This window comes from Morus notabilis, unplaced genomic scaffold (assembly GCF_000414095.1).
Source record: "Morus notabilis unplaced genomic scaffold, ASM41409v2 Scaffold2224, whole genome shotgun sequence".
Classification (NCBI taxonomy): domain Eukaryota; kingdom Viridiplantae; phylum Streptophyta; class Magnoliopsida; order Rosales; family Moraceae; genus Morus; species Morus notabilis.
In genome coordinates, this window is record NW_010367012.1 from 313,595 (window position 1) to 340,942 (window position 27,348).

General features: G+C 34.4%; 3 protein-coding genes across 3 annotated transcripts in view; 2 read left to right on the forward strand and 1 right to left on the reverse strand.

Moving 5' to 3' along the window:
- Positions 1-4,247: 4,247 nt before the first annotated feature.
- LOC21395036 (acetolactate synthase small subunit 1, chloroplastic) lies at positions 4,248-13,515 on the forward strand. The gene is made up of 12 exons (XM_010111652.2): positions 4,248-4,601; positions 5,726-5,939; positions 6,255-6,338; positions 7,112-7,180; positions 7,908-7,991; positions 8,367-8,516; positions 9,243-9,329; positions 9,681-9,785; positions 9,878-10,036; positions 11,062-11,214; positions 11,929-11,994; positions 12,550-13,515. The coding sequence occupies exons 1-12, from the start codon at positions 4,324-4,326 to the stop codon at positions 12,637-12,639; spliced, it is 1,539 nt and encodes a 512-aa protein (XP_010109954.1). The 5' UTR covers positions 4,248-4,323; the 3' UTR covers positions 12,640-13,515.
- Positions 13,516-13,808: 293 nt separating this feature from the next.
- LOC21395037 lies at positions 13,809-16,861 on the reverse strand. Its single transcript, XM_024174448.1, has 4 exons — positions 16,545-16,861; positions 15,981-16,190; positions 15,373-15,786; positions 13,809-15,265 (listed from the first exon to the last, which is right to left on the reverse strand). Exons 1-4 carry the CDS (start codon positions 16,758-16,760, stop codon positions 14,126-14,128), a joined length of 1,980 nt encoding a protein of 659 aa, XP_024030216.1. The 5' UTR covers positions 16,761-16,861; the 3' UTR covers positions 13,809-14,125.
- Positions 16,862-21,965: 5,104 nt separating this feature from the next.
- The window catches only part of LOC21395038 (sister chromatid cohesion 1 protein 4), a 9,814-nt gene continuing 4,431 nt past the window's right edge, over positions 21,966-27,348 (forward strand). Inside the window, exons 1-8 of the mRNA XM_024174443.1 lie at positions 21,966-22,684; positions 23,738-23,999; positions 24,086-24,183; positions 24,609-24,658; positions 25,345-25,394; positions 25,601-25,712; positions 25,930-26,746; positions 26,880-27,326. Of these exons, the coding sequence (XP_024030211.1) occupies positions 22,561-22,684; positions 23,738-23,999; positions 24,086-24,183; positions 24,609-24,658; positions 25,345-25,394; positions 25,601-25,712; positions 25,930-26,746; positions 26,880-27,326 (1,960 nt within the window). The 5' untranslated portion in view covers positions 21,966-22,560. The remainder of the gene's footprint in view (positions 22,685-23,737; positions 24,000-24,085; positions 24,184-24,608; positions 24,659-25,344; positions 25,395-25,600; positions 25,713-25,929; positions 26,747-26,879; positions 27,327-27,348) is intronic.

Consider the following 27,348-nt stretch of genomic DNA (forward strand, 5'->3'; position numbering starts at 1 on the left):
AATTTAAATGTTAAATTTTAAAATTGTCACAAATGACTTAATATAATTTTAAAGTTGTTTAAAATTATATGGGACTTAATGACTTAAATTGTTTAAATTCACTATGAATTATAAAGCAAGAGTTGTTTTATAAAATAACTACACCATTTGTAAATAATTAGTAGTTGCGGGTAATATGACAATATAACCGTTAAGTCTCCACCGTTAGTACAACATCGTGAGTAATTAGTGGTACCCCGAGATGCTTTGATTTCGTCCTCCCTACGGAGGGTGTTCATTAATTATAATAATAAGATTGTCTTCCAAAGAGATAGGATCTTAAATATGTATTTTAAAATTGACCTACTTTAAGACGCAACTTCTAAGTTAAGTCTAAAAGATCTAAAACAATGGGTTACACTTATGAAGAGATAATTAAATTGGTTAATTATTTTCTTGACCTAAATAAAAAGAAATTAACAAATATTAGAAGTATGAGATATTTCATATAGTATTTATTAATTGAGATAGTCTCATTTTAATTAGCAATTATTTGACCTACCCTACGGCGACTCTTAATTGTGGTGATCAAAATTCCTTAGGCAATTAAACAAGTATTTGTGTATTTAATATGTGCATTCATGCATCATATTTATATGCCTTAAATTCAATAATGACATTTATGCAAAATGTTGATTGAGTTAAATTCCTAATTTTAAGCAAAAATGTCAAATCTTATTTTCGCACTTCTCGCTTCTTAAATTTTGAATGGTGAAAACTTTATCAAATAGAAAAACAACATGAATATACTCTTGATCTGAGAAAATTTATATTTTGTCCGTAAGGAGGATTGTCCTCCGGTGCCTCCGGCCAATGCCTATATAATGATGCTAACAGAAATGCTATATGATGTATTATGCAGTTAGCAATACATATTGTCAACTTAGAATTTTCTTTAAAATTTTTCTAGATAATAAATAAAACTAGAATGGCATACAATCTTATCATTTATATAGATTAAGAGCGTATGACGCGCGATCTTATCTTTTCTTTTCTTTTTTTTTTTTTTTTTTTGAAGTATGACAAAATATTAGTAACTTGATACAGTATCAAAATAAACACAGTACTGATGTTATAAATAACAAAAGCATATACTGGTGGAAATAATTTTGCAAAGCAGCATCCCATTCCCATTTTTAGTTTCGCCCGGTCCGGGTGCTCTTGCTTACGTCCATCACATAACCAATTATGTAGTTATTCTATGTAGTAACGTTTTATGAAAAGTATAAATAATGTTATGGTATGAATGAATTTCTTGGTGCTACAGATTCTTTAAAAAAATCATGTTATATATAATAAATACTATATCATATTCACGCCTCAACTTTTACATATTAAATGCACAGCATCAATTAAATTAGTATTTTTAAAGGGCCGTAGCCTTTGTCTATGCTATAATCATTTTCGGATGTAGATTTCGGACTGTTCAAGAAACTCCATATGCAATTCTAGACTCTAGTGCTTGTTCATTTTATCGATTCGAATTTAGAATTCGAGTTTTGCTATAATAAAAAACTCTAAAAATAATCACATCTAAATTTTTTATTATAGTAAAAAATTCTCATATAAATTCACATATCAACTTAAATTAAAAATTCAAATCAGTTAGATAATGTCATCTGGACCGTTAGAAGTAGAAGGGCTAGCGCAATAACGGAAGTTTTTGTACTGATGACGAAACAAAACCCTCCATTGATATAGGCCTTAGAGTGACACTTCTCGGCCCAAGCCTGCAAGGACTGAACTGGACAATTTCGACGGTGCTAAGGTCCAATTACATACCAATACTAAGAGGCCTATTTGGCATGTTAAATTGGATAAGATTATGATGGTTGGACTGGTTGGGTTGGATGGGATTGTTTTAAATCCTATCCCGCATTTGGTGCATGCTCGGATTGAATTTAAATAAAATTTAGGAAAAATTTCATACAGAATCAGATCTGATTATTTGAAAAAAAAAGAAAAGAAAAGCAAACACTCTCTCTCTCTCTCTCTCTCTCTCTCTCTCTCTCTCTCTCTAGTCTCTTCCCACCTTTCTCTCTCTCTCTAGTCTCTTCCCACCATTCTCCATCCTCTTTCGCCGGGCCTGGGTCGCCGGGATGGAGTTGCAACGGGCCTAGGTTGCGCAGGGAGGAGCTGCGACGGGCCTGGTCAACGCTAGCAGATCTGGGTAGCCACGGAGCAGAGCCCAAAAGAAGTTACATAATTGGTTATATGATGATATGTCATGCATTATTGTTTTGTGAGAACTAGGAGCACTTTGGAATGTATATTCAAACCGTAATTTTTAATTTTTACGTTTAAAATTTAAATTTTTTATGAGAGAAAAATATTATAGTATAATTAATAATTTGAGTTTAAGTATATGAAATAAACATGCTATAAAAGCTTGTGTTTGTTGGCCATGTTTGTTTATGTTGATAGATAATACAAATAAGAAATTCACCACCCCGAGCTTAACTGATGGATCCATTATCATGACACATGGTGTAGAGGTAAGGAAATAAATATTGCGATGCCCTTTTAAAATTAAGTACATGATAAATAACTTTTTTTGTTTAAAACAAATATGATTTAGTATGATGGATGCTAAAAGTTTTTTTTTTCCTTCTAAATAATATATATAAATAATACTCACTCAACGTCTTAAGAGGAATCTATTAAGATAATAATGACATGTTTACTTATTCGTAATTGGAGTGAACATAAATCGGAGTAGACAGGATTTAAAGTGGACATGAATCAGAGTCAGAATAAGCTGTTTACTTAAGTTCCAGGAATCAGAGTCGAAATCAGTCATGATCTCATTCATGCGTTTACTTATGCCCAAAATCAAAATAAACTATTATAAATTTACTTATCTACCCATTTAGTAGATTTTTGTGTGTTGAACTTAAAAAAAATAAATTGTATATTATGCTAACAATCTTAATATTAAGATAACTAATTAGTAATTAAATTTTTTTAATCACGCTTAATTAATTATTTAAATTAAGATAACTAATTAGTAATTAGATTTTATAAATCACTCTCTTCTTTCGTACTAAAAGTTGAGACAATTATTCTACATTATCAACATATAAAATTAAATTTAACATTGCATTATATATTATAGAAAACACGAAATAAGCTTAGAATATAGATTGAAAAATGAAAAGCAAGTGAAATGATGAAGGGAAACCTAAGAAGAATCTATTAAGACAATAAGTGGGATAATGAAGGAAACCTGAGTCACATTTTGTATGCTAACAACCATGGACCCCTCAAGTTACAGCACCCAGCTATATTCGGAAGGCTCGACTAAGAGGCATAATTGCAGCCTCACTATAAGCGAAGGGAATAATCCCTGATTAATAAGTGTTTTAACTTATATTATCGCAGACAGTTTGTGTAGAATAAAGTATGAAAAAATTCAAATTCAAATTCAATATTTTTTTACTTTTATTAGAGTATTTTATCTTATAAAAATTTAAATTTAATTTTTTTTATTATAGGTTCCATTTAGAAAGTACATTCAAAAAATGGTTATTGATTTGATTTTAAAATTTAAATTTTTTATGAGAAAAAAATACTGTAACAGAATTAATTATTTGACAATTTAAAGAAAACTACGTATTTTACATCTTTAAGTACTTAACTTACTAAAATGCCAATTTTAAAAAACTCTACTCCTGTAGAAATACATACTAATATTAAAAGATAGAAATAAAAAAGAACTCAATTTTTAAAAATATTTTTAAAAATTACTCAAATTTGAGTATACAAAATAAACGGACACATAATATTTTCTTCTACATAAAATTATTCTCAACCCAAGTTGTGAAAAAAAAAAGGCCCGTACAATTCCTAAAGTTAAGTACTAAATTAAGATCAAGTTAAAAGGAAGAAAACGAATTTCTTTAAAATTTTGAGAACTAGAAATATGATTAAGAAAATAATTTAAACAAGTTAAACAACGGCTTCGGATCGTTACAGTATTTCCCTTGTTCCCCCATTGTAATATGTCAACCTCATTTAACAGAATCCTTTAAAAATAAAAATAAATAAATACACGAACTCATTTAACAGGTGATAAAATAGATTTTTTTGGATCCTTTAAAAATAAAAAATAACGAACTCATTTAACAGGTGATAGAATAGATTTTTTTTTTTTTTTTTTTTTTTACTCCCTCCTCTCTCTCTCTCTCTCATTAAAAAAGAAAAGAAAATAAAAAGGACAAATAAGGGGGAAAACCCAGCATTTCTTCCTCGTTCACTTTTGCAGGTAGCCTAAGCCTGTCAGCCATGGCGGCCGTGTCTCCACCATGCTCAACTCCAATGGCGATCCGCACATCCCCCTCTTCTTCCACATTAGATTTCGGTATTGGTTTCTCCAGAAGCTTCCATCTTGGCGTTCTCAGGACTCCCCTCACATGCAGGAGGGTGTCGAAAGTTCTCGAAACTTCCATTTTCGAGCTCAACAATATGAAGAAGAAGAGGAACATGGCGGTCTCCGCCATTGAAAATGCGGCAGTGTCCGTCATCAATAACAGCTCTGTTTCTTCTCCTGCCACTCTCTCTAAGTCAGTAATTACACAAGTTTTACATTTACGGAGTTTTTTTTTCTCTTTTTTTTTTTTTGGTCCTCATGGATTAATTAATGCTTTGTGGATTTATTCAGTATTTACCCAGTTGAAGACTTGAAGTGATTTTTTTTTTTTTAATGCGGTTTGATTTTCTTTCCAAATTTCCGAAAAGATTTATTTTGGGGTTATATTTTATGTATTACCATATTTACACGTTTATTTGTGCTTATTTGTGATAAGTGTTTGATGTATACCTATAATCTATTTACTCCATGTTGAATTTTCAGCTCATCTTTCAAGTTTCAATTCAACTCCTCGTTTTTTATTTTTATTTTATTTTTCATTTTTCTGCATTTACACGGTTGGAGACTTAATGATGATTATTTATTTCAAATGGGATTTGTTATAAGTTTGTTCCATTGCTCTGCTGTTTGATTCGGTATATGTGTGCATGGTACTGTTGACTTTGACATTCACATTGTTACTTTTATTACTTTATTATATTCTTTTGCCTAGTTCTTATTCCTTGTTTAACTTCGTTCTTGCCTATCACCATTCTTTTTTGTCTTTTTTTTTTTTTTTGGATGATGATGAATTTCATGGAGTCTAAAAGGGAACTGTATCGGGCTAAATATAGAAATTTTAAAATGAAAATTTCATTTTTTTTTTATTTGACGACAAACATCCTTTACTAATACTGAAAACAGAACAAAGGAAAGAGGACAAAGTGTCCTCCATAAACAAAAACAGTAGCAACAATAAGACTTGAACAAAAAAATTAAAAATCAAAGACCCTCTTTAACTCATGGCATACAATCACCCCCATTATATATTTCCCAAAAAGTTCCTTAGTTTCCATCTCTTTCCCTTCAAAACTCCTGCAATTTCTCTCAAACCAATTAGCCCAGAAGAATGACAATTTACTTTGTACAAGTGTACTGCTGTGGACCCCATTCAGCAATATGCCAACATCTCAGTTTGTTTCTTTACTTAATAGTTGATAATATCATATTGTAGTTTAACAACCGAGAATAAGGATTGGTGGGGGATTGCTCCCAAGTGCTAATTTTTCTTTACTTAATAGGTAATAATATCTTTTCTTATTTGTTTCTTTGTTTCAGAGTGCAGCGGCATACAATTTCGGTGTTTGTGGGAGACGAGAGCGGTATAATAAACCGAATTGCGGGGGTTTTTGCTAGGAGGGGTTACAACATTGAGTCCCTTGCAGTTGGGTTGAACAAGGACAAGGCTCTCTTTACTATAGTCGTGTCCGGAACTGAAAAGGTTTTGCGCCAAGTTGTAGAACAGCTGAACAAGCTTGTGAATGTCATAAAGGTGAATTTCTTTTTTGCCCTTTCTTTTATTGTCCATTGTTGTTTCATTCTTGTTGCTGATTTGACTCGTTTGCATTTAGGTATTTCTTTAGTTTTGGTCCTTGCTTCTGGTTGTGTTAATGCGCTGAAGATTTGGCATTATAATTTGACACACTGTCATCATATTAATGCATTGTGAACTTTAAAATATTGTGTTTTCGAGCTACTTTACAACAAAATTTTGGTCTTGTTCTTTCATGTTGATCTCAAATTGCATGTCTACGGACATGTGGTTTAGTAGCTCCTATTGTATCTTCACTTATGTAATGGCTCTCAGGTGGAAGATATCTCAAGGGAGCCGCAAGTAGAGCGTGAATTGATGCTTATCAAACTTAATGCAGACCCAAATACCCGTGCAGAGGTAAATGATTTGTCTTCCAGCTAAATGTACGATAGGACAACTATTTTTGTGAGCTAATTTGACTCTAAAGAGAACAGATCTTATGATTCCCTATTTCATTTTATCCTTTTGATCAACGATCGACAAAATGGTACATTATAAAAACTACGATCCCGGCTATGCAGGATAAGATTGTTCCAGGCACCTTCATTTGTTTCGCCCAAATATTAACCTTTCTTTTATGTTTTCATTTGTTTTCCTGTAACATATTTTTTGAGCACAGATAACAATATTTAACGTTAAGCAATCACATTGTAAAAAATCAACTTAAAAAGTAGGTATTTACTGTAATTGTACGCCAGTTATTTTGATGGAATCTATGGTGCAGGCAAGTGATAGAAAATGGTATTGTCATCACTCGTTAAACAATAAACAAATTTATAAGCTTGTTAAGAATAGATTCTGAATATTGAGTTTTTGTTTATTGCCTCTTACATACAATGCATTACACGGGTGTTCTCTTATAGAAGAAACTCAGCCTAAAATAAGAAAAAAAATCTCTTTACAATATCTGGCTAATAACTAACTTCCTATTTTACATCATTGACCAAATCACACTAATTTAATGCTAATCAAATATATTTTCAGCTAATCAAATCTCCTAATATTTGGCTGTATCACAACCAAATTCCTATTTTCCAACAAAATTAGATAAAAGAAAAGTCCATTAGCTGCTTGCTTCTTGTCTTTAGTGTGGACATTTTGTGACGTTGTATTTGTGCTTTAATTTTCAGATTATGTGGTTGGTGGATATCTTCAGGGGAAGGATTGTGGATATTTCTGAAAGTACACTTACGATTGAGGTGACTTTTGTCCGACCCTTGTACTTTTTTACTGGTTTCATCTTTCACATGTCCTCACCCTGTGAAAATGACTCTGAACTTAGAAGTGCATTTGGTCTTGGGGATTTAAGCACAACTATTGTACTCATAATACAGTTCTTAACTAGAGGGATGTAATCGGTTGTTAAAAGATTCTTTTTTCTTTAGTTTTTGCCTTCTGTATTTGCGTTTGTGTTTTTTTATTTTCACTCTTTGTTTTTTTCTTTTTGTTTCCTTGAGGACTCTTTGTCCTCTCACCTTTACATTGGATCGTTATCAATATAAAGTTCTTTTCTTATAACAAAATACAGTTTGTTTAAGTGCCTAGATTCCCTAATATCTAGTGTCAGTTCAATGGAAACATACCATGTTATAGAATTTGAAAAAGGATATCTTCTTTCTCCGTTTTTTGTTCCCCCTTTTGCTCTGTGAATAAGTGTGGTATAGTTCTTTATATTAGTAGAAAGTTCACTAGTTCTTGCGGTTGGCAACACAATTCTTTTATCTAATCCATTGCATTGCCGATAAAAATTGTAAAATCAGGAGACAAAAATAGTACATAGATCACTTACGTGTAGGTAATCGCATTACAATGCAAGCCATAATCATCTTAACTAATTTTTTGGTTTTTAGGATTAGAAGTATGTAGAAAATTGTAATTTTGGGCTGGTAGATTCACATTAGTTAATCATTTTGTGTGATATCGCAGGTCACTGGAGATCCTGGGAAGATGGTTGCTGTCCTAAGAAACTTGATGAAGTTTGGCATCAAGGAAATTGCAAGAACTGGAAAGGTTAAAATTTCTGGAATTTTGACGCTACAGTAGTGTTTGTGTGTATGCGTAAGAGCACATACACATATAAATTCTGCTGCAGAATTCAATAACTTTCAGCAGAATAGAAAAGAAGATGAAGTTCAGATCCTTTCAAGGAGTTGGGATAGAAAATACTCCTACGATATCTCTGAAATTTTGTAATAAGACAAAAACTTAACTGAATTTCAAAAGTTAAACTAGTAAACATGCCCTTATGCTGGATTGCTGTTCATATACAGGTAACTGCAAAGATGATTTAGGCACTAATGCTGCATCTTGCACATAGAGTGGAAAAAGAAATATAATGCAAATGTCATTGCTGAATATGGTTTAAATTTTCGCTCCACTTTATAGATTGCTTTAAGACGGGAAAAGATGGGTGAGACAGCTCCCTTTTGGAGGTTTTCCGCATCGTCTTATCCAGATCTTGAAAGGAGTGTTCCTGTTGATGGTCTTGTAACGAATACAAATCACTCGCCTAATGCTGCCAGCACATCCTCTAGTGTACGAATCTCTTAATATTTACAAAGGAATTTTGACATCTAACGTTAGTTTTTTTGTGCTTGTTTATTTTTGTTTTCGTTGTGAATAATTCACATGCAATTGGTGCTTTTCTTCTACACGAATATGATTACCTCTGGTTATTGATGACTGCATGTGCTGCTAATTTCAGAAGTCAGAAGAACTGCCAGTTTATAAAATCTGATTCAATCAGATTGGATTTAGCAAATTTCTTATATGTAGAAATTGTTTGATGTATTAGTTATTAAGAAGGATGGATTCATGGTTGCAGGCATAGCCTAATAGTAAATCCACAAGTGACTCTACCTTAAAGTCCCCGAGTTCATAATAATAATAATAACAACAACAACAATAATAATAATATTAATGTTAATATTAAGGGTCTAGTCTAGTACTTTTTGATGTGTCCTTAGGTAATGGACGTGCTAGTCCAAATTGTTCTAATACACCCAGATTATTGTAGTTATATTTTTTATTTTAATAGCAATATCAAATTTTCATTTACTCTCCTGCTTATAAGGTTTATGGTTATACTTTTTTCATACTTTTTATCTGATATGTTTGTAAGGTTTCATACATTTTATTTTCTGTCTTACAACTGTCTTTTGCTACTATCTAGCTTTTCGTGAGTGGTAAAACTTTCACTCCTTGTCAATATAAGTGTAACATAGCATTGGACATCCTTAACTTTTCATTTCATTATTGAAGGGTGATGTTTATCCGATTGAGCCATATGACGACCTCTCCATGAATCAAGTTCTTGATGCTCATTGGGGTGTTCTCTATGATGAAGATGTAAGCTTTCTATTTGGACCTCATTAGATCCTTTTCATAATAATTTTTTTCACAGTTTCTTCGAAAGGGCAATTCATGTTAAGTAGGGGAATTGCTATAGTTGTGATTATCGTAACTTTGACATAACTTAGAGGTGGGGGAGACCCCTAAGCACATTATACTCATTCAAATCTCGGATCTCTTCTCTTTGATGCAAATCTCTCTTCTATTATGTCTTTACAATTCTCAAAATAAATAAGAGAGTATAAAAGCTTTAAGTTCACTTCATTATAATGCATGCTTAGGTGCATTATCATTTTTTATGGAAAAACATTTGTGCAGTTGGAATAATTTATCTAATATTTATTTCAGTCAACTGGGCTTCGATCGCACACTTTGTCTATGCTTGTCAACGACTACCCTGGAGTGCTCAACATAGTTACTGGGGTAATATCTCGAAGAGGGTATAACATTCAGGTCAGTTTGGTCTTTGCTTTCTGTGGTTATTTGTAAATTTGGTTTTTAAGACCTCGCTGATGTGATCATTGTCTCGCAATTCATACTCACAGAGTCTCACTGTGGGGCATGCTGAAGTAGAGGGGCTCTCTCGCATTACAACTGTCATTCCTGGAACTGATGAGTCGATTGGAAAGTTGGTTCAGGAGGTTCTGAATTTCCTAAAAGCTGCACAAGTTCAGCAGCTTCCCGGGTTAATAGATCTTCATGAGGTGAGGTTCTGAATTTTCTAAAAGCTGCAAGGATCTCGGGGAATCACTGTATGAACCCGGATCTAGTGTTAGGATGAGTCGTTTAGGAAAGTTTGCAGTTATAGAAATTTGGAGGGGCATTTAGTTGGAGAGAAAAACCGAAGAATTTTTTGAGGATGCGAGGAAGAAAGTTAAGTCATTTGGGATAAAATTGAAGTTAATATTGCTTTTTGGATTCACCTGAAAAGGACTCAACAATCGCCTTTTCTCAGATCTAAGTCAGAGATTGGTCTTTATTTCTGTAGTTTGATTTTCGGTTTTCGTTTTTGTCTTTCTTTGTTTTGTTTTGTGGTTTGTTGTTTCTTTGAGGAATTTTCTACCCTTTTTCTGCGTAATTTTTCTTTATATATTTTGTTGTTACTTTTTTCACCAATAAAAAAAATAAGGATTTTGTTATCTACTATTTTTTAATCCTTTTAAGAGCGAATATGTTTTTATTTTTGAATAAGAAACATTCTTTATTGATACTGAAATCTGTTCAAAGGAAAGAAAGGACAAGATGTCCTCAAGAAAATGAAAACAATAAAAACAGTAAACATAACTGAAAAGACAAAATGAAAAACCGTCTTAACTCGTAACATCTGATCACCTCATTATATCTTTTCAATGGTTTTTAAAAGCGCCCGAGGCGTACGCCTCAGGGCATGCCTCGTGGAAAGTCCTTATAATAGGGAAGCTAAGTAATTAGCTTTTTTCAAAAAGATCCATTTCTCTTTTATAAAAACCTGTCATTTCTTTCCAACCGAATAGTCTAGGGTTATGAAACCACTATACTCTTCCACGTGACTTTGTACATCTTATTAGAGCCAAAACCAAATGGTTTCTTCAACATCATTGAGCGACATTGTGCAGGGAAAGCCCATAAAACTACAGCCTTGCTTCATTGAATACATTAATAGCTACTTGTTTACAAGTTTATAATCTTCAAGTGATCTTGTGATATGAATAGAAAGTACTGATGTAAATGGATTTTGTTGTTTCCTCAGGTTCGGGATATCACACACTTACCTTTTGCTGAGCGAGAATTGATGTTGATAAAGATTGCTGTGAACACTGCCGCTAGGAGGGATGTTCTTGATATTGCCACCATTTTCCGTGCCAAAGCAGTTGACGTATCTGACCACACAATCACCCTTGAGGTCAAAACCTCCCTATCTCCCAATCAGCATATTTCTTCATATACTTGTTGCAGATTCTATATTCTTTTGGCGAATCTTTCATTGAAATAAGTTGTATGACCTAGTCTAATTTTTAATTGGTCATTGACACTGCTGGATTCCCTAGAAAAATAAAGCTAATAGGATAGAAGGAGAACAAGCTCTTCTTTGCAAGCACTTACGACCACATTAGCACTTTCTTCCCTCTGAGGAAATTGAAAGATGCATAATTCTAGTCCTGAAAAATTATGGTAGATGGTTCTATTTGCCTCCCCACCTCTTTTGTGGTGTGCGATTACAGAGCCTGAATCATTATGCTCTACCACTCTGGGCCAGTTTATATGATGCTTCACTTTAAATAAATTTTGTATTTGCTTTGATCTTCATTTGAACAGATCTGATATTTTACCATTATAGTCCTAATTGCTTCAGCAAAACAAACAACCTATGATAGCAAAATGGGAAAAAAAAAAAAAAAAAAAAAAACAAGCATCCCCAAATGAGTAAGTTGGAACCTGAAAGTCTAATGTGTTACATGACCTGAATAAAATGACTGTTAGGGACGGTTTCCTAGCGAAATTCGTTTATCATTTTTTCTTGTGATGATGCCTAGCTTTAATCAATCATCGTCATCTTCTTTTTTATGTTTGAAGCCTAACCTTTTTTTTTTTTTTTTTTTACTTTGCAATTCTTCAGCTTACTGGCGACTTAAACAAGATGGTTGCACTGCAGAAGTTGTTGGAGCCCTATGGGATTTGTGAGGTATGTCTTTTGGTCCTTAAACTCTTCTAGCCAAGTCTGACAAAATTTGTATGTTGGGTTCTCCACAGTTGCTCATGCATAGGAGAATATACCTGCTTTAAGTGGAGGGGCATCAATAAGTTAGCTTTTGCCTGTCTGCTGCGTATCGTGGTTGATAAACTTTGAGCCAACGGGATCCCATAGGCAGCCATATATGATACAAATGCGCATAACCATGCATATGCTTCGAATACACAATCCAACTAAACATGAATTGGAAAGAAGTAATGGGGTGATTATATGTTATGACTTTGGGGGGTTTCTTGATCGTTCTTTACTTTTTAGTCTTTTAAGTTTGTTTCCTTACTGTTTTGTAGTTTTAGTTTTCTTGAAGACGCATTGTCCTCTTTCCTTGGTACTGATATCAATATCTATGAAGGATGTTTCTTATTAAAAAGATAAATAGATAAAAGTAAATCCAATTGAACATACGAATAGCGTAACTGATCTAATTGCTTGAGTTCTACTTAGGCAGTTTAATTTGATGTGTCTAAGATATGTTTCTGTTTTTTGAAGGTTGCAAGAACTGGGAGGGTGGCATTGGTGAGGGAGTCAGGCGTCGATTCCACGTATCTCCGTGGATATTCTCTTCCATTGGATGCTTAAGTTCTTTGGCAGGTTTTTGTTAACCACCCCATCTTCCCAAGTTTAATGTTTGCTCATTTTGGGCCTTGCCCTGGGGAGATGAGTTTGTTTTCGAGTGTTCTGTACGAGGTTAAAGTGTTCTAGTTCAAACATGTGCTAAAGGGTACTTGTTGAAGCTAGAGACACGGTTTTCATGTTTCTGAATCTGGAGCTCGGGTTCAGTTGTGCAAGCGTTGGAATTGTATTTTGTTGTGATCGAATCTTCCTAGCATCATAACGTTGTTGTAGTTTTTTTTAATTTTGTTTCTATGTACCCAAAGAGGAGAAAGAAAAATAAACAAGTTGTTTGTACAATAATGCTTTCCCTAGCTTCCCACTATAATTATTTCTAGTTCAGCTGATGGCGAATCATACGATACCTTTTGCTTTGTACTAATTTATTCCCTCGAGTTTTGGTCTTTGTGTAGTTGCAAGAGAATTAAAAGCAATTCTCAACTTAAAGAATAAAGTTTGACATTCTGATAAGAACCAGAGAGCTAAGCCCGGGGCTGCTTGACTATAGTAGAAGAAAGAAACAATGAAGGATTGGTTACTGGGTGGTTAGTGGCTGACGTGGACAGGGACTTGTAACTTAAGAGTTGGCTTGTAGCTTGTAGGAGAAGCTGTTTGTCAATCTAGGAGAGTCTATAAATAAGCAGGGGCTCCTAGAGGTTCGGGACTTTTGGATTGTGTAGAATTGTGAGGAGAGACGGTGATTCTCTCGAATAATCACCCGAGTGTGTAATTTGTCCTTTAATAATCTAGAGATTTCCATCACATTCCTTCCTCAATCAGAAAAACTGACCAACTCGAATGTAACAGGTCAGGGAGTTTAGTAGAAGCAATTCTCAAATCTCAAATGAAAGCGTAGTAGATGGGGCTTATTTGCAATAAATTTTATTGATTAGCAACAACTTGTGACCCATATTTTTAGTGTGGATTGTGTGTTGGATCGTAAAATGTTCAAGTACCAAAGAGCCTAATGTAAACATTACGTGTAAAATGTAATTTCTAAATGACGTAGCTATGAGCGATATATTTCTTTCTTTAATCGAAAAGAGAGTAAAAATGTTTGCAAAACAAACATCATACAAATCTTCATATCAATATAATATTTTCATTTATCAGCTTAATTTTCTAGGTAAAAAAACTTCAAAAAAAAAAAAGCAAAAAATAGACGAGTCGAATAATGTTTCTCTGTGGTGTTGCAAGCCAATATAGCTATAAGAAAAAACCAAGTAAATTACTAGTGTCAACCAAATAAGGCCAAAATGCCCAGACAAGTTCATCGTGGCGATTTGCTGATGAGGGGGTTTTTTTTTGGGTCCCTTCAGGCTTTCCCTTTTAATTCTTTTACGCTTTCCCCTCCTGTCCTTTCTCATCTTTGTCTCTTCAGTTGATCCTTTAATAGCAAAGATGGCATGACAAAGAGCTTTGAAATAGGTTCGAGGAGCTTGAAGAATCTACCTCAGCTGGTTACGTCTTTCTTTTTTCGTTTAAGTGAGCCACTGAGAGCAGCCTTTGTTTTTGCCCATTCTTTCAGTGACGCATCATTTCTCATAAAGGAGCAAGTGTCACTTATCTCAACTTTCGAAGCAGATATTTCCTTTGCCGCAACACCACAATTTTCCTTTAACATCGATACGGAAGCCTCATCATTGCCCGAAACAGTTTGTTGATTCTCTACCTGAGAAATCCTTGAAACATCCTCCTTCTCCGCCGTCCCTGGAATACTCAGACCGTCCCTAACAGAATTTCCTATCTCATTAGGCTTGTCATTGGCAGAGTTCAGAACAACAGCAACTTTGGGCTCTGTCGGCACTTGTTGATTGACAGTGGCACCACCAAAAATTGGTGAAATGCTAAATGAAGTGTTCCCACTAACCAACTTGGTCCAGGAAGATTTATGCCGCCACGAAGCACCTCTCCCTATGTTGGTCGAAACCACGTTTGAGCTGGCAGGCTGAGCTTCTACAAGACCCTCTGTTCTCTCTCTGCACGACATGTCTTCAGATTCTCTATCTCCTTCCACGTTTTCATGACTGCCATCGGATTCCGGTTCACTTGGAGCCTCAGATCTCCATTGGCCTCCATCAGTAGAAGCAATGCCATTCCTTTCCGTGTTCTCCCTCTTGCTATTAGAATCTGGCACATTTGGAGCTTCAGATCTCTGCAGGTCTTTCTCAGTAGAAGCAACATTAGGTAATATGCTTGAGATGCTGAATGAATTACTCCCTCTATCACCAACAAGTTTCCTCCAAGAAGATTTTTGATAGCAAACATGCGCACTTGACTGTCGTTCACCTAATTCTGCCTCAGTAGGCTGAATTGCCGTACGTTTGCCCTTCTTATTTGAAGGTAATTGCAAATTCCCCTCCCTTGCAATTGCAGAGATAGAAGACTCAAATTCCTTTCCTTGGCTCTTATAACGAAGAAGCGACTTCTCCTTTTTGTTTGGAGGCTCATTATCATTTCTTTTCTGTGAATTTCCACTGCTTTTATCGTGAGAAGGCAATTTCTTCTTCTTGTTTGGAGGCTCACTATCATTCCCTTTCTCCACCGTAAAACCATCCTGAAAAGATCGCCTTTTGGATATTGTTTCCTGGATCTTAGAAAAAGACAAAGAAAGAATATCGTGCCACAAAATTAGTTAAGAATTACAAGGGAACAAGGAAACAAAGCAACACAACAATCTGTTATGCTGTTAAGGCATACCTGATCATTGACTTGATCACCTTGTTGTCTTCCTAACAAAGTCAGCATGTCGCTTTCCTTTGCGACAACATTGAGAATGAGGTTGTCATCTTCATCTGCTTCATCTTCATCATGGAGGTCCTTACTCAATTTGAAAGAGTTGTCCCCACTATCGGCCAGCAAAGTCCCATCATTATTAGAACCGTCATTTTGCTTCTGAAAGAGGGTATTCATTACTTTGTTCATTATACTAAGCTCTTCCCGGTTCATCCCACCACTCTCTGCTTCCTGGTGACGAATGCGTTTCTCATTTTCAGTAGAAAAAGGACCAGAATGCTCTTCGCAGTCACAAAAATACTTGGGAAGAGAAGGAACTTCGACGCGCTGGAAACTGTACTTGTGCTTGCCAGTTCCACTGAAAGGTAACAATTTCACCTGCACATCAAAATCCATACATAAGAAGAACGGAACAGTAGCCCAATTCCGTGCTCTTTTTTTTTTTTTTGATAACCGTGGTGTGCCCAATTCCGTGCTATTACTGCTTAGTAGTTGCTAGACCAATTCCTTTCTAAGTTTCTTTTTCTTTTTTATTTTTCCTTTGTTGGCTTAAAGAAAAAAACATAGATTACCTTTCTTAATCTGGGGAAAAAAATCCGGAGATTGCTCTTTTCCACAGTGGGAAGACTCCGAGGCACTTCTGCAGAAGCCGGAGCATCGGCCACTGTAGCAGCAGCAGCAGCAGCAGCATCTTCAACCCATTCTCGTCTCAAGCGGTTGGGATAGTGCTCTTTGGCCTTCTCAAGCCTAAGCCTCCCTCCTTTCCACACACACCCATTATACTGCAACCAACATCATTTTCATTAATAACTCGCAGAAAACCAACTTCTTTAATTCATTGTTGGCCTAAAAATATGTATCCTAAAAATGAAAACAAAAAAATAATAATAAATTAGTAAAGCTACCAATCTTTAGTGAGTTAAACCCTAAACCCTTCACATTTCTTTTCTGTATTTAATCAATTGGGAAATCAAACAAGTGACTAAACAGGATGTATATAACAACAATCTTACTCAAATTCCACATTCGATAATCATCAAACAAACAAACAGAGAACAATACAGATTACTAACTGCAATTTTTCTGAGGAAAAAAAATGATATAAAAAAAAAAAAGAAAAAAACAACAACCACCACCTTAGCAAAGAGCTTGCTGAGGGCTTTATCGGAGGAAGGCGAGACGTCAACGTATGCAAAGCTGCGGCCTTTCGTACGGACGAATTGGAAGTCGTCGACGGATCCGCCGCCGGCGAGCTCGAACATCCGTCGGAGTTCCTCCCCCGTCACGGCTTCTCCCAAACCCCCCACGTGAATCCTCACCGACGATTTTGTGACTCCTTCTTCCACTTCCATTGTCGATCAATTCAAAACCCTAACCCTAGCTTCTCCACAGATTTTGGGGCCGAAAGGGAGGATCGAGTGAAGTTGGCTTTTTATCAATCTACGGGCTTTCTCTGTACTGCACCAGTGTATCACATTCAACAGAAACACTTTAGTCCCTCTTTTTTTATTTTGGTAAAAACAAGCCCCAACTCTAAAGCGTGTTTAGTTCATGAATTCAAATTATGTTATTAGAATTATTTTTTATTTACGTATATTTTTTATGAGAGAAAATACTGTAGCGAATCACGAATTATAATTCGAATCAGATACCAAACGGACTCAGCCCTTTCCATTTATTGCTCTCTCTCTATTGTAGGGGTTGTTTGATTGGGGGATTCGTACCCCGATTTAAATCATGATTCATGGTTCGCTACAGTATTTTTTTTCATAAAAAATATACGTAAATAAAAAATGATTTTAATCTCATGATTCTAATTCATGAACCAAACGTCTCATTAAATTTTTAACGGATTCTACACCCTGATCTCTTTTTTAATGAAAATACCAAAACATCCTAAAAAACAAAACAAAACAAAAACCATGAGGTAAAAGCAAACATTGTATTCCACGTGACTGAGAAAATTCTTAATTATACCTCTAAAATGTGTTTTGATAAGTTTTTCTAAAACTATCCATAATTTTATAAGAATTATCTAAAAGACTAAAACTATCAATTTGAGTTAGTTTTTGTTTTTACTGTTGTTGGACCCTTTAGAGGGCAACTTTAGGATTTTTGAGACATAAGTCTTAAAGGTTTCGACGTTACCTCTAAAATGTGTTTTGATAAGTTTTTCTAAAACTGTCCATAATTTTATAAGAATTATCTAAAACTATCAATTTGAGTTAGTTTCTGTTTTTACTGTTGTTGGACCCTTTAGAGGGCAACTTTAGGATTTTTGAGACATAAGTCTTAAAGGTTTCGACGTTACCGATAAATTTTCGTGACTGTAAAAAATTAGAATTTTGCCTTTAGAACGCGTTGTTGGGCCGTTTTCAAAAACTACGCAAAATAATATTTGTGCCTTCATAATTTTAAAATTTCGGGCCGTTCTGAGACCGAGCCTCGTTTTTTGCAAAATACGAAACTTTTAGGAAAAACATGCACAATTAGAAACAGTTCTGATTTAGAAAAAATAGATGAGTTAATTACATATTTAACTCTAAGGTATAGTTAATTACAGATTTAGGAAAAACAGATGAGTTAACCAGCGTGATTAGAAACGGTTCTGATTTCTAGCAAATAATGTTTTCTTAAACGTTTGAATTCGAATTTTATAGGAATTGAAAGTTTAAGACATAGTTTCATAAACGAGGTTAAAAAGGAAATTTTAAAATGTTTACAAACTTATGGTTATTTTTTAAAAATAATCACTAAGTGTTTCCCGACACCAATTTATAGTAATAAAAAATATGACTAGGGGTAAAATACAATTTACTAATAATTTTCTAATAGGATCGGATTGAGAATTTTAAAAAACACTAGATACGGGCCCAATACCTGTACTAGGCTGGTAACTTTTCGAGCCTAAAGTCTGACATGCTGGTGTAAAGGAGCATCGTAAACATATTGTAGACTAATGGGCCTTGATACAATTTTAGGCCTAAACTAAAAAATAATATGAATTGGTAATTTAGACACGGACCGTGGTATGAATAATTAATTAAAAGATTAAGTTATCAATCTATGACCGAATAAGGAAAGGTAATTAAGGAAAGGTAATTAAGGAAAATTAAACAATAAGGATTTATTTTTAATAATCCTTATAATATGTAAGAAATCAAATGAATCCTTTTTAAATAAATGAAATATTTCCTAAGTATGATAATAAATTCTTAAATAGATTAAGCTAACTAGACTAGCTTATATTAAGTTAAACTCACACTATCAGTCGGTTTTCTTTATAGAACACAATAGTAGAGGTTCATCTCGGCGAGTAATATAGTCTCGACCAGCTGATAGCAGGTAAGTGGGAATCTCACCTACCGTATGAATAAGTTTAAATCAAAATGTTATACACATTTTATGTACATGTTTATGCTTAAAGTTATAGTATATTATGCCATGAAATATTGCATGCTCACTAATAAGATCAATAAGACTAATGAGAATATTAAAGAGTGTCATGTCAACCATTCGACTTACGGGGTGGATTTAAGGCCCGAGGATGCTATCATTCAGTGCATGAGGAAGTAAAATTTTCATTTAGGGTCACGGTATAGTTTGGGATCTTGTAAACCCTTTATACCCGCTGATTGTGTGCACACTTTTCAGTACGAACACTCGGGCTCATAAGATTAATAAAACAAGTTCATAAAAGAGTATAATTGGTGCCTGCATTATTGACATACTTTTAAGTATTATGTTTTAATTAGCGAGACTTAGCTTCTACTTACTGAGTATAAACTCACCCCTATGATGTATTTTATATTGTAGGAAAACAACCGATTAAAGGTGAATAATGGGTTGTTCACAGCGGTAAGTGGGCAGTGTGGAGAATGAGAAATGGATACTGCTCGCATTTTAATTTCACAATATGTTTTGTTATGATAAGACTTTTTAATTATATGTACATAGTATGGTTTTAAGAAGATTGAGACTTCTTAGATAATTTAAAAACTAATATATGTTAATTAATATTAAAGTGAAGTTTATTTTCCTTTGTTATATATGATATATAAAAAAATATTTCACAAATTCAGTTTAAATAATTCAAGTATTTTAAGCGATTACATATTCAGTGAGTTTAAGTGAGAGTTACTTAGTTAGAGTCATCACACACTTAATCTTTTTTTTTTGTTTTTTTAATAAAAATTATAACAAAGAGATTTAAATAGGGATTGATTAAAAATTCAAGAGGCAAAATAAAGTTTGAAAATAAGTCTAAAATTTAAAAGTGTAAAAATAACTTTTGATGCTTTTACCATTTTTTTATTATTGCATGGGAATCCCTTATACTAATGTTTGGCAGGAAGGAAAAAAATAAGAGAGAAAATAAGACAAAAACCTCTTAAAGTACACGTGTTTGAATTTTTATTTTTTACTTTTAATGAATATTATTTTTAGTCAAATAATTATATTATTAAAAAATGTATTAATAAAGAATAAATGGTGAAATATAGACTCATATACTATAAAAATAAGTTTAATAATTTTCTCAAAACAGCACGAAGTTTGTTGGACCTCTTTTGTTGCAAGTCTATCGACGTGGAGGTTGTGGCTTTCTTAGCCTTTTTTGGTTGGTTCAAGTGAGTTAATCATCAGGTGTGACAGTACGTCGGATGAGAAAGACTAATGAGACCACGAGTGTAATTCTTACTAAACAATGTTAAATTTTTAATTTTAATAAATATTGCAAAGTATCCATGAATGGATGTCAGCGGTTAAAATTTGAATAAAAATGTCATTGTATATATTGTGACATGTTCTGTTACCATGCAACTGTTTCAGTAAATATTATGGTAGTAGCAAGGATGAAAAAAAATTAAAAAAAAAACTATAATATTTTTTTTGAAAAATTAAAAAAGTATGATACTTAATTGGAAATTGAAAATCTTTAATGCAAATAGTATGTTAAATTTTACTCAAATAGTTTTGATGATTACTAAAATGTTTAAAAATAACAATAATAAATAAGAAATTAAATTGTTTACACATAACAACAATAAATAAGAAATTTCATACTTTGGTTTTATAAATATTTTGAGTAATAAAATGTAAATCAACACTTTTTTTAGCATTTTGGTGTAAGAACATCAGGAATACTAACTTTAGAAATAAAAATAAAACTAAATATAAATATGTGCGTTAAAGTGTGTCCATTTGTGTCTATTTTAATCATTACATATTTTTCACAATAATTTTACACATAATTTATTAAACATATAAAATTATGCTCTCAATATAATAACAACTCTTTAAAAAAAAGATGGCTCCGTTTGAAGTTGTTTTCATTTTTATTTTTCATGTTTTTTAAGAAAGAAAAAATAAAAATGAGAGAGAAACGGTATTTGACACAATTAAAGACAGAAAATGAAAATGAAAACGATTTTTTGATTTAGTGTAAAATGAAAAATAAATAAAAAATAACTTTTAATCGTTTTTCATTTTTTGTTTCTGTTTTCTCATCTCTCGAGTAGAGAGAAAGAGAGAGATATTAATAGATTTTTTTATACTAAAAATAATCTCTTAAAAAAATTACCGAATACATTTTTAAAAATAATTTATATTTGAGATTAAAAACGCTTTTATTTTTATTTTCATGTAAAAATAAAATTATTTTAAAATAAATCCTAAATGCAGTCGATGCTTTGGACTAACAGCACAACACCACCAGCACAGTAATGCTACGGCGGCCTTTTAAACACGTACACGTCAGTTGTTCAAACTTCAAACATTAGACCTGCGTTGGTAGAGAGAGAGAAGAAAACCAACAGCCGTTTTGATATTTATAGTTGGAGCGCCAATACAAAAACAAAACATTTCAAAGTAAATCCAAAAATTTGCGCAAAATAAGGCACAGAGAGAGGGGAGGGAAAATGAAAATCAAATGTGAAAATCGGAACTAAAATGGACGACCCAACACAACCCTACCCTATTCCTCACCCTGCACAAACTTTTATGCCTTTTCTTTTTCCCCTAAATTATTAATTTAAATTTAAATAAAAAATATTTTAAAAAAACTCGATGAAGCTGAAAAGACAAAAATGCCTCTAAGGTTTTGGCAAATTTTCCAGCTCAGTTGCTTTTGTGTATACGCACGAGGCACGTGCACGGCCTTTCGAGGGTATGTCACGGAACTGTGTTGAGGGACCTCCTTTCCCCCCCCATAAATTATCGAACAAAAATAATTAGCATTATGAAAATTTGATTTGGCAATTATCAGGGTCTGAAAAGACAAAAATGCCACTAAAAGGAAAGCCAATTTCCTAATTAGTTTCTCTGCTCTTACGCGTCGTTGGAGGGTATGTTGCGGCAATTAAAAGTCTGAAAAAAAAGAAAAATAAATTTAAACACTGGTAAAAAGACAAGAATACCACTGAAAGTTCAGGTGAATTCCCCAGCTCAGTCACTGGAGCGTATGAAGCACGTGCGCGTCGTTGAAGGGCATATTAGGGAAACGGAGGAGCAAAAATCTTCGAAAGGAAAGTCTCCCCCTCTCTCCTTTTCATTCTCTCTCTCCTCTCCACCCACTCCCTTCTCAAACGCTCTCTCTCTCTCCGACTTCCGATCGCCGACTCGGTGCTCGCCTGACTCAGTTCCCGCTGATTCCCACTCGCTCACTCTCTCTCTGGGGTTCGTTTCGCCTCTCAATTGCGCTGTTTTCAACTTCACCACGACGTCGTTCCGATCAATCTAGGGTTTTCGCAACTCACTAACTTAATTCTCCGACGACTCTCTCAATTCGACTTCTTCAATTGCTCGATTCCGAGCTCTCTAGGAGTTGTTGAGCCACTCGCAGCTTCCTTCGTCTTCGTTCGGGTTTCGGAACAAGTTTTTTCTTCTGCAATCTCAATTTTGTGCAAAAATGGGGAATAAGTTCCTTTTGTGGAAATTAGGGTTTCTCTGGTGTATTGTCTAAGAGTTTGTTGAGAATTTGGAGTTTTTCTTGCTTTATTTATTGAATATGCTATATATTTTACTTAATAATTCCACAGCTCTGTTTTTCTTGTGTGTTAGTTTCGGGGGAATTAGGGTTTCTGAAAGAAGGTGAAGTTTCGGTTGTATGAAATCTAGGGTTTTCGGTGTGAAGTAAGAGCTAGGGTTTGAGAGATGTTTTATTCTCAGTTCATTTTGGCCAAGAAAGGGCCGCTCGGGACGATATGGATAGCGGCGCATTTGGAGAGGAAGCTTCGCAAGAATCAGGTCGCGGACACAGATATTGGAGTCTCAGTGGGTCAGTTTTCAATCCTTGATATGCTTTATTTTTTTTGTTTCGTTTCAATATTTATTGCTAAATTTTTAAGACTTTTTTTAGGCTTTACTTTTGTGGAAGTCGAAACATTGTTTGGTTTCTGTTGTTTGATATTGTTAAAAAGAAGGGGAAAGTTTCTAAATTAGTAGACTTTTTATGCTTTAGATTTGCGGAACTGCGAAACATTTTTGCGGCACGATAAATTAACATAGTAATGGGGTTCGACTTAAAACCAAATTTCTTGTTTGCTGATTAGCTTGCTTCCATTACCTAAGAGCAATTTTGATTATATTTTTCGTTGTTGAAATTTTGCATTTCTCGACTTAAAATAGTAATAATAAAATTTGAGATTTAGTTGCCATGTAAGTATGATGAATATATTATTATTATTATTTTGAATTTATTTTTAGACGCCCTTCTCTGAAGCTTTTGTTTAGTTGAATTTCAATTTTCTTTTATAGACTATTATTTTATTTTGGAGTGATATTTCTGATTCAATTTATGTTATGTTGTCTTTCCTTGTGTTCAAGTGGCCAATTGTAAGTGTTTAATTTTTTTTTAATAATTTAGGGGGAAAAAAATCTCTCAACACCTTTCTGTAACATTTACTTTTTTTTTTGTGCTGATTTTATTATGTTTTAAGTTTGTTGGTTGTGAAATTTATTTTAAATAACCAGGTAATCTATTAGGTTGAGTTACGTAAAATTGAAGTTTAATATAGCTAGCATTTACTTGCCGGGTCATTTTCTTTTTTTTTTTCAAAATTTTGTGTGTATCCAAATGCAACCTGTGGAGATTTCTTGTTTTGGTGACACAACCATTTCATTGTAAACTGTCAAAGTTTTTTATTTTTTTATTTTTTTAGGCAGCCATATTGCCTGTAGATACTACCATATATTCTTGTGATTTCCATTTCTGCTGCTTCCCTCCCTCGCTGGGTTATCCTTGTTCCTTGATTATGATGCTCCTTTTTTTTTTTTGATCTTTATATATCAATCTGCTCATCAAATTTCTGTGTTTATTTTCGTGGTACAGATTCAATCCTTTTTCCAGACGTCCCTATAGCTCTTCGGTTGTCCAGTCATCTTTTACTCGGAGTTGTCAGGATATACTCTAGAAAGGTGAATTACCTTTTTGATGATTGCAGTGAGGCTTTGCTTAAGATAAAGCAAGCTTTTCGCTCCACTGCAGTTGATTTACCTCCAGAAGAGTCTACTGCACCATATCATTCCATCACCTTGCCTGAGACCTTTGATCTCGATGATTTCGAGCTTCCTGACAATGAAATGTTACAGGGGTTAGTTCCAACATGTTTGAAATGGTATTTTGAAGTTGTTGTGATAGATCTGAACATAATTTTATTGACAAATGACATTTTTGCAGGAACTATGTTGATCATCATGTCAGTGCAAGAGAGCAGATTACGCTCCAAGATACCATGGATGGTGTGGTTTACTCAACATCTCAGTTTGGATTGGATGGTTAGTATTCTTAGATTGTTTCTTACATGTATGCATGGTGTTATTCTAACCAAATCAGAGTAGCATCGGACGAAATTCAGGAACTTGTAATATCAATTTTATTTGAGCTGTAGAGAAATAATAGTCTTTTTTTTCCCTCTTTTCCTTCTGATGTTGAGTCCTCCACCAAATTAGTGTTTTTATTTCGATTTCTTTCTCTTTCATCATTGATAGATTTCTCTTCATTTTATTTTTGGTGTTTCACTCGGTACTCTCTGCCCTTTTTTGCTCTCTGTTTTTCCAAACAAAAGTTGTCCTCTAGAAATTAAGTATACTGCTGATTGCAAATTGACGTTGCTTTAATGAATGAAATAAGTTGATTATTGGTTTTATGTTTCAAAATTGCAAATTAATGTCAATTTGCATATTTTATGCATTGTTTCCAGAGCGGTTTGGCGATGGTGACACTTCTCAAATTCGTTTGGACCTTGATGAGGTAAATATGATTCAGACCACTTTGAAAACAAACTTGGAAACTACTGATGAATTGTTTCTAACTCTCTAATGTAGTACAATTTTTTTTCGTACCAAGAAAATGGTGTATTGTTTATCATGATTTGGTTGGACTAACTAGAAATTCCTAGCTTGTTTGGTGTCAGTCGCCTGTCAAAAGTAAATCAACACTACTGTTGGTGCATGATGAAAGCTAGCTTTTGAATTGTTATAAACATTTTGTCAATCTAGTGTCGTCAGGTACGTGAACATAGATTGAGTTAGCTAAGCGCTGCACAAGTGCATTTATGAAGGGTAAAAGGAAGGTATTATAAGATTTCCACGAACTGTGTTTGGGAAGAAGTGGAATGTAGGAAATCAGGCTTTTAGTAACTTTCTTTTCCAAATAGATTTCTTTGCTTCCATGTATGGTCCAGTTAGCAACCAGACGTAATTGTAGACATGGATTACTTTTGTTGGCTGTGTCTTTCAATATTTATGGCTTCATTGCTATCTTTGTTTTTATTTTTAAATATATGCAGTTGGTCACATGAAAATCCCATGGGCACATTTACTATTATTATTATTATTATTATTATTATTATTATTATTATTATTATTATTATTATTTATTTCTTAAATATTCTGTTCTCACAAAAGCTTTGCCTACCTGAAAATGTCGACAAACAGGATCTGTTCTTAGGCAAGGTTGCGGCCAAAGAAAATAATGGAATTCCAGAGTAAGCTGCTTACATTTGTATAGCATGTAATTGATATGTATTCTTTGTTCTTCTAACACTTGTGATCATGTTAAAGTGTTACCTGTCAGGCCTTACTCCTTAATTGTGCTGGGTGGGGTGGGCTCGTGATACTTCTGTTGGTTGATTCATGGGATCATATAGAACTCTAATTCTTGTGATGTACCTTATCCATTCTCTTGTTACAGTACTGAACCACTGGCATCGGCTCAACCGATGACACCTGTCGAAAAGGATGAAGCTTATGAGGGAATATCTGGAACTACAGCACGAATGCAAACAAACAATGATGGTGACCAGGTTGGCTAATACTTCCCAAAAACTTGTGTTGCTGTATGTATGTGTGTGTGACTGTTCTGTTCTGTTCTGTTTTCATTTTTGTTTTGTTTTTGTTTTTGTTTTTTTTTTTCACCCTCTGTATGCCTATCTCTGTTTGTGTGGGGGGTTCAGGGATGGATCACCCATAGTTACTTGTCACTACTCTATTTAATGTATATGTTTATTGTCTTTGAAATAGAACAAAATTCAAGCAGCGAATGGAGAAGCTATAGTGCTTGCTCAAACCCCGCTTACTCCTGGATTTATGGAATGTCCAAGCCCTTCGAATGTTCAGGGGGCTCTGTCCTGTGATGGTCAAACAGAATCAAAAGACCATGATTTATTAGAACCCGAAGCACTGGAATGTACAGTAACTCTGAGTAAGTCTGATGCCCTTGAAACTGTTTCTCGTTCTGAGGAAAATGGCTACCTTTCTGGTGACATGGAGATGAAACAAGCGAAGACACAGGTACATTCAGCATCCATTGCAGTTATTAAAGAGAACATCTCAGCGGATAACGATCTGTCAGCACCTTCATCTGTCATGCTTGAGCATGTTAATCCCATTCCTCTAGAACCAGAATGTTCAAATGGAAATGTTAGTGCACTCGATGGTCCAACTAGGGTGGAAGACATACACAATGGCGTTGTATTAAACAACAAACTAACTGCTCACCATGTAGAGAGAACAGATGTACAATGTGCTGAATCTCCTACTTGCTCCCAGGTAACCACTGAAATGGACGATCCTGGTCGTAGGACTTGTTCAGCGGACGTTGAAATTCACAATAATACGGGAGAGTCATGCTCCCCTAGCAATGCATTGGCATCAAATGTTGTTTATCCACCAGAATCACCAGGTAGACCTGAAGTTGTGAATGTTGAAGCTCAAACACTTCAAGAGCAAAAAGAAACAAATGGTCTGAACCATTCTAATGAACACATGGGATCTAATGACTTGCCTGGGCTCCGTGCTTGCAGCACTCGGTCACAACTTGATGCGTCATCTCTTAGAGGTACATATATGGTTTCCCCCTAATTACCATTCGTTATTGACTTACACTTCATGGTTTGGGTTTGTCTATTGAGGTGCAGGTTTTCTCGGTATATGTGCTATAGTTGTGTAACGAATTCTTTTATTCCTTTTAGGTGAAGGGACCCATTCAACTGATATTCTAGAACCAAATGCAGAAAAAAGACAGCTTGTTGAGCCTGCAGGATCTGGAGAGACTCCAAATGATTGCAGGAAGTTTGATGAAGAAATGGATAATGCAGCATCATGTGATAATCAGTTGGAGAATGTAGAAAAATCTGCGGCTTCGGACTTGCCTGCGCCTGAAAAGATGCTATCTGCATCAGAGGGGCAAACTTGTAAACCAAATGAGTTGCTATTGGAGACCACGCCTGAGAAAGAGGTTTCTGGGGACGATGGGGGTGGTGCTGCGAGCAAAGCCATGTCAGGAAAGAAACGTAGTTTCACAGAGAGTACTTTGACAGTACATAGTTTAAACTCGAGCGAATCATTTGGTATGAACAAATCAAGGAGAACTGCAGAATACATTCCTGGTGATGATGATTTGCTGTCTTCTATATTAGGTACTAAACTTGCAACTCCCCC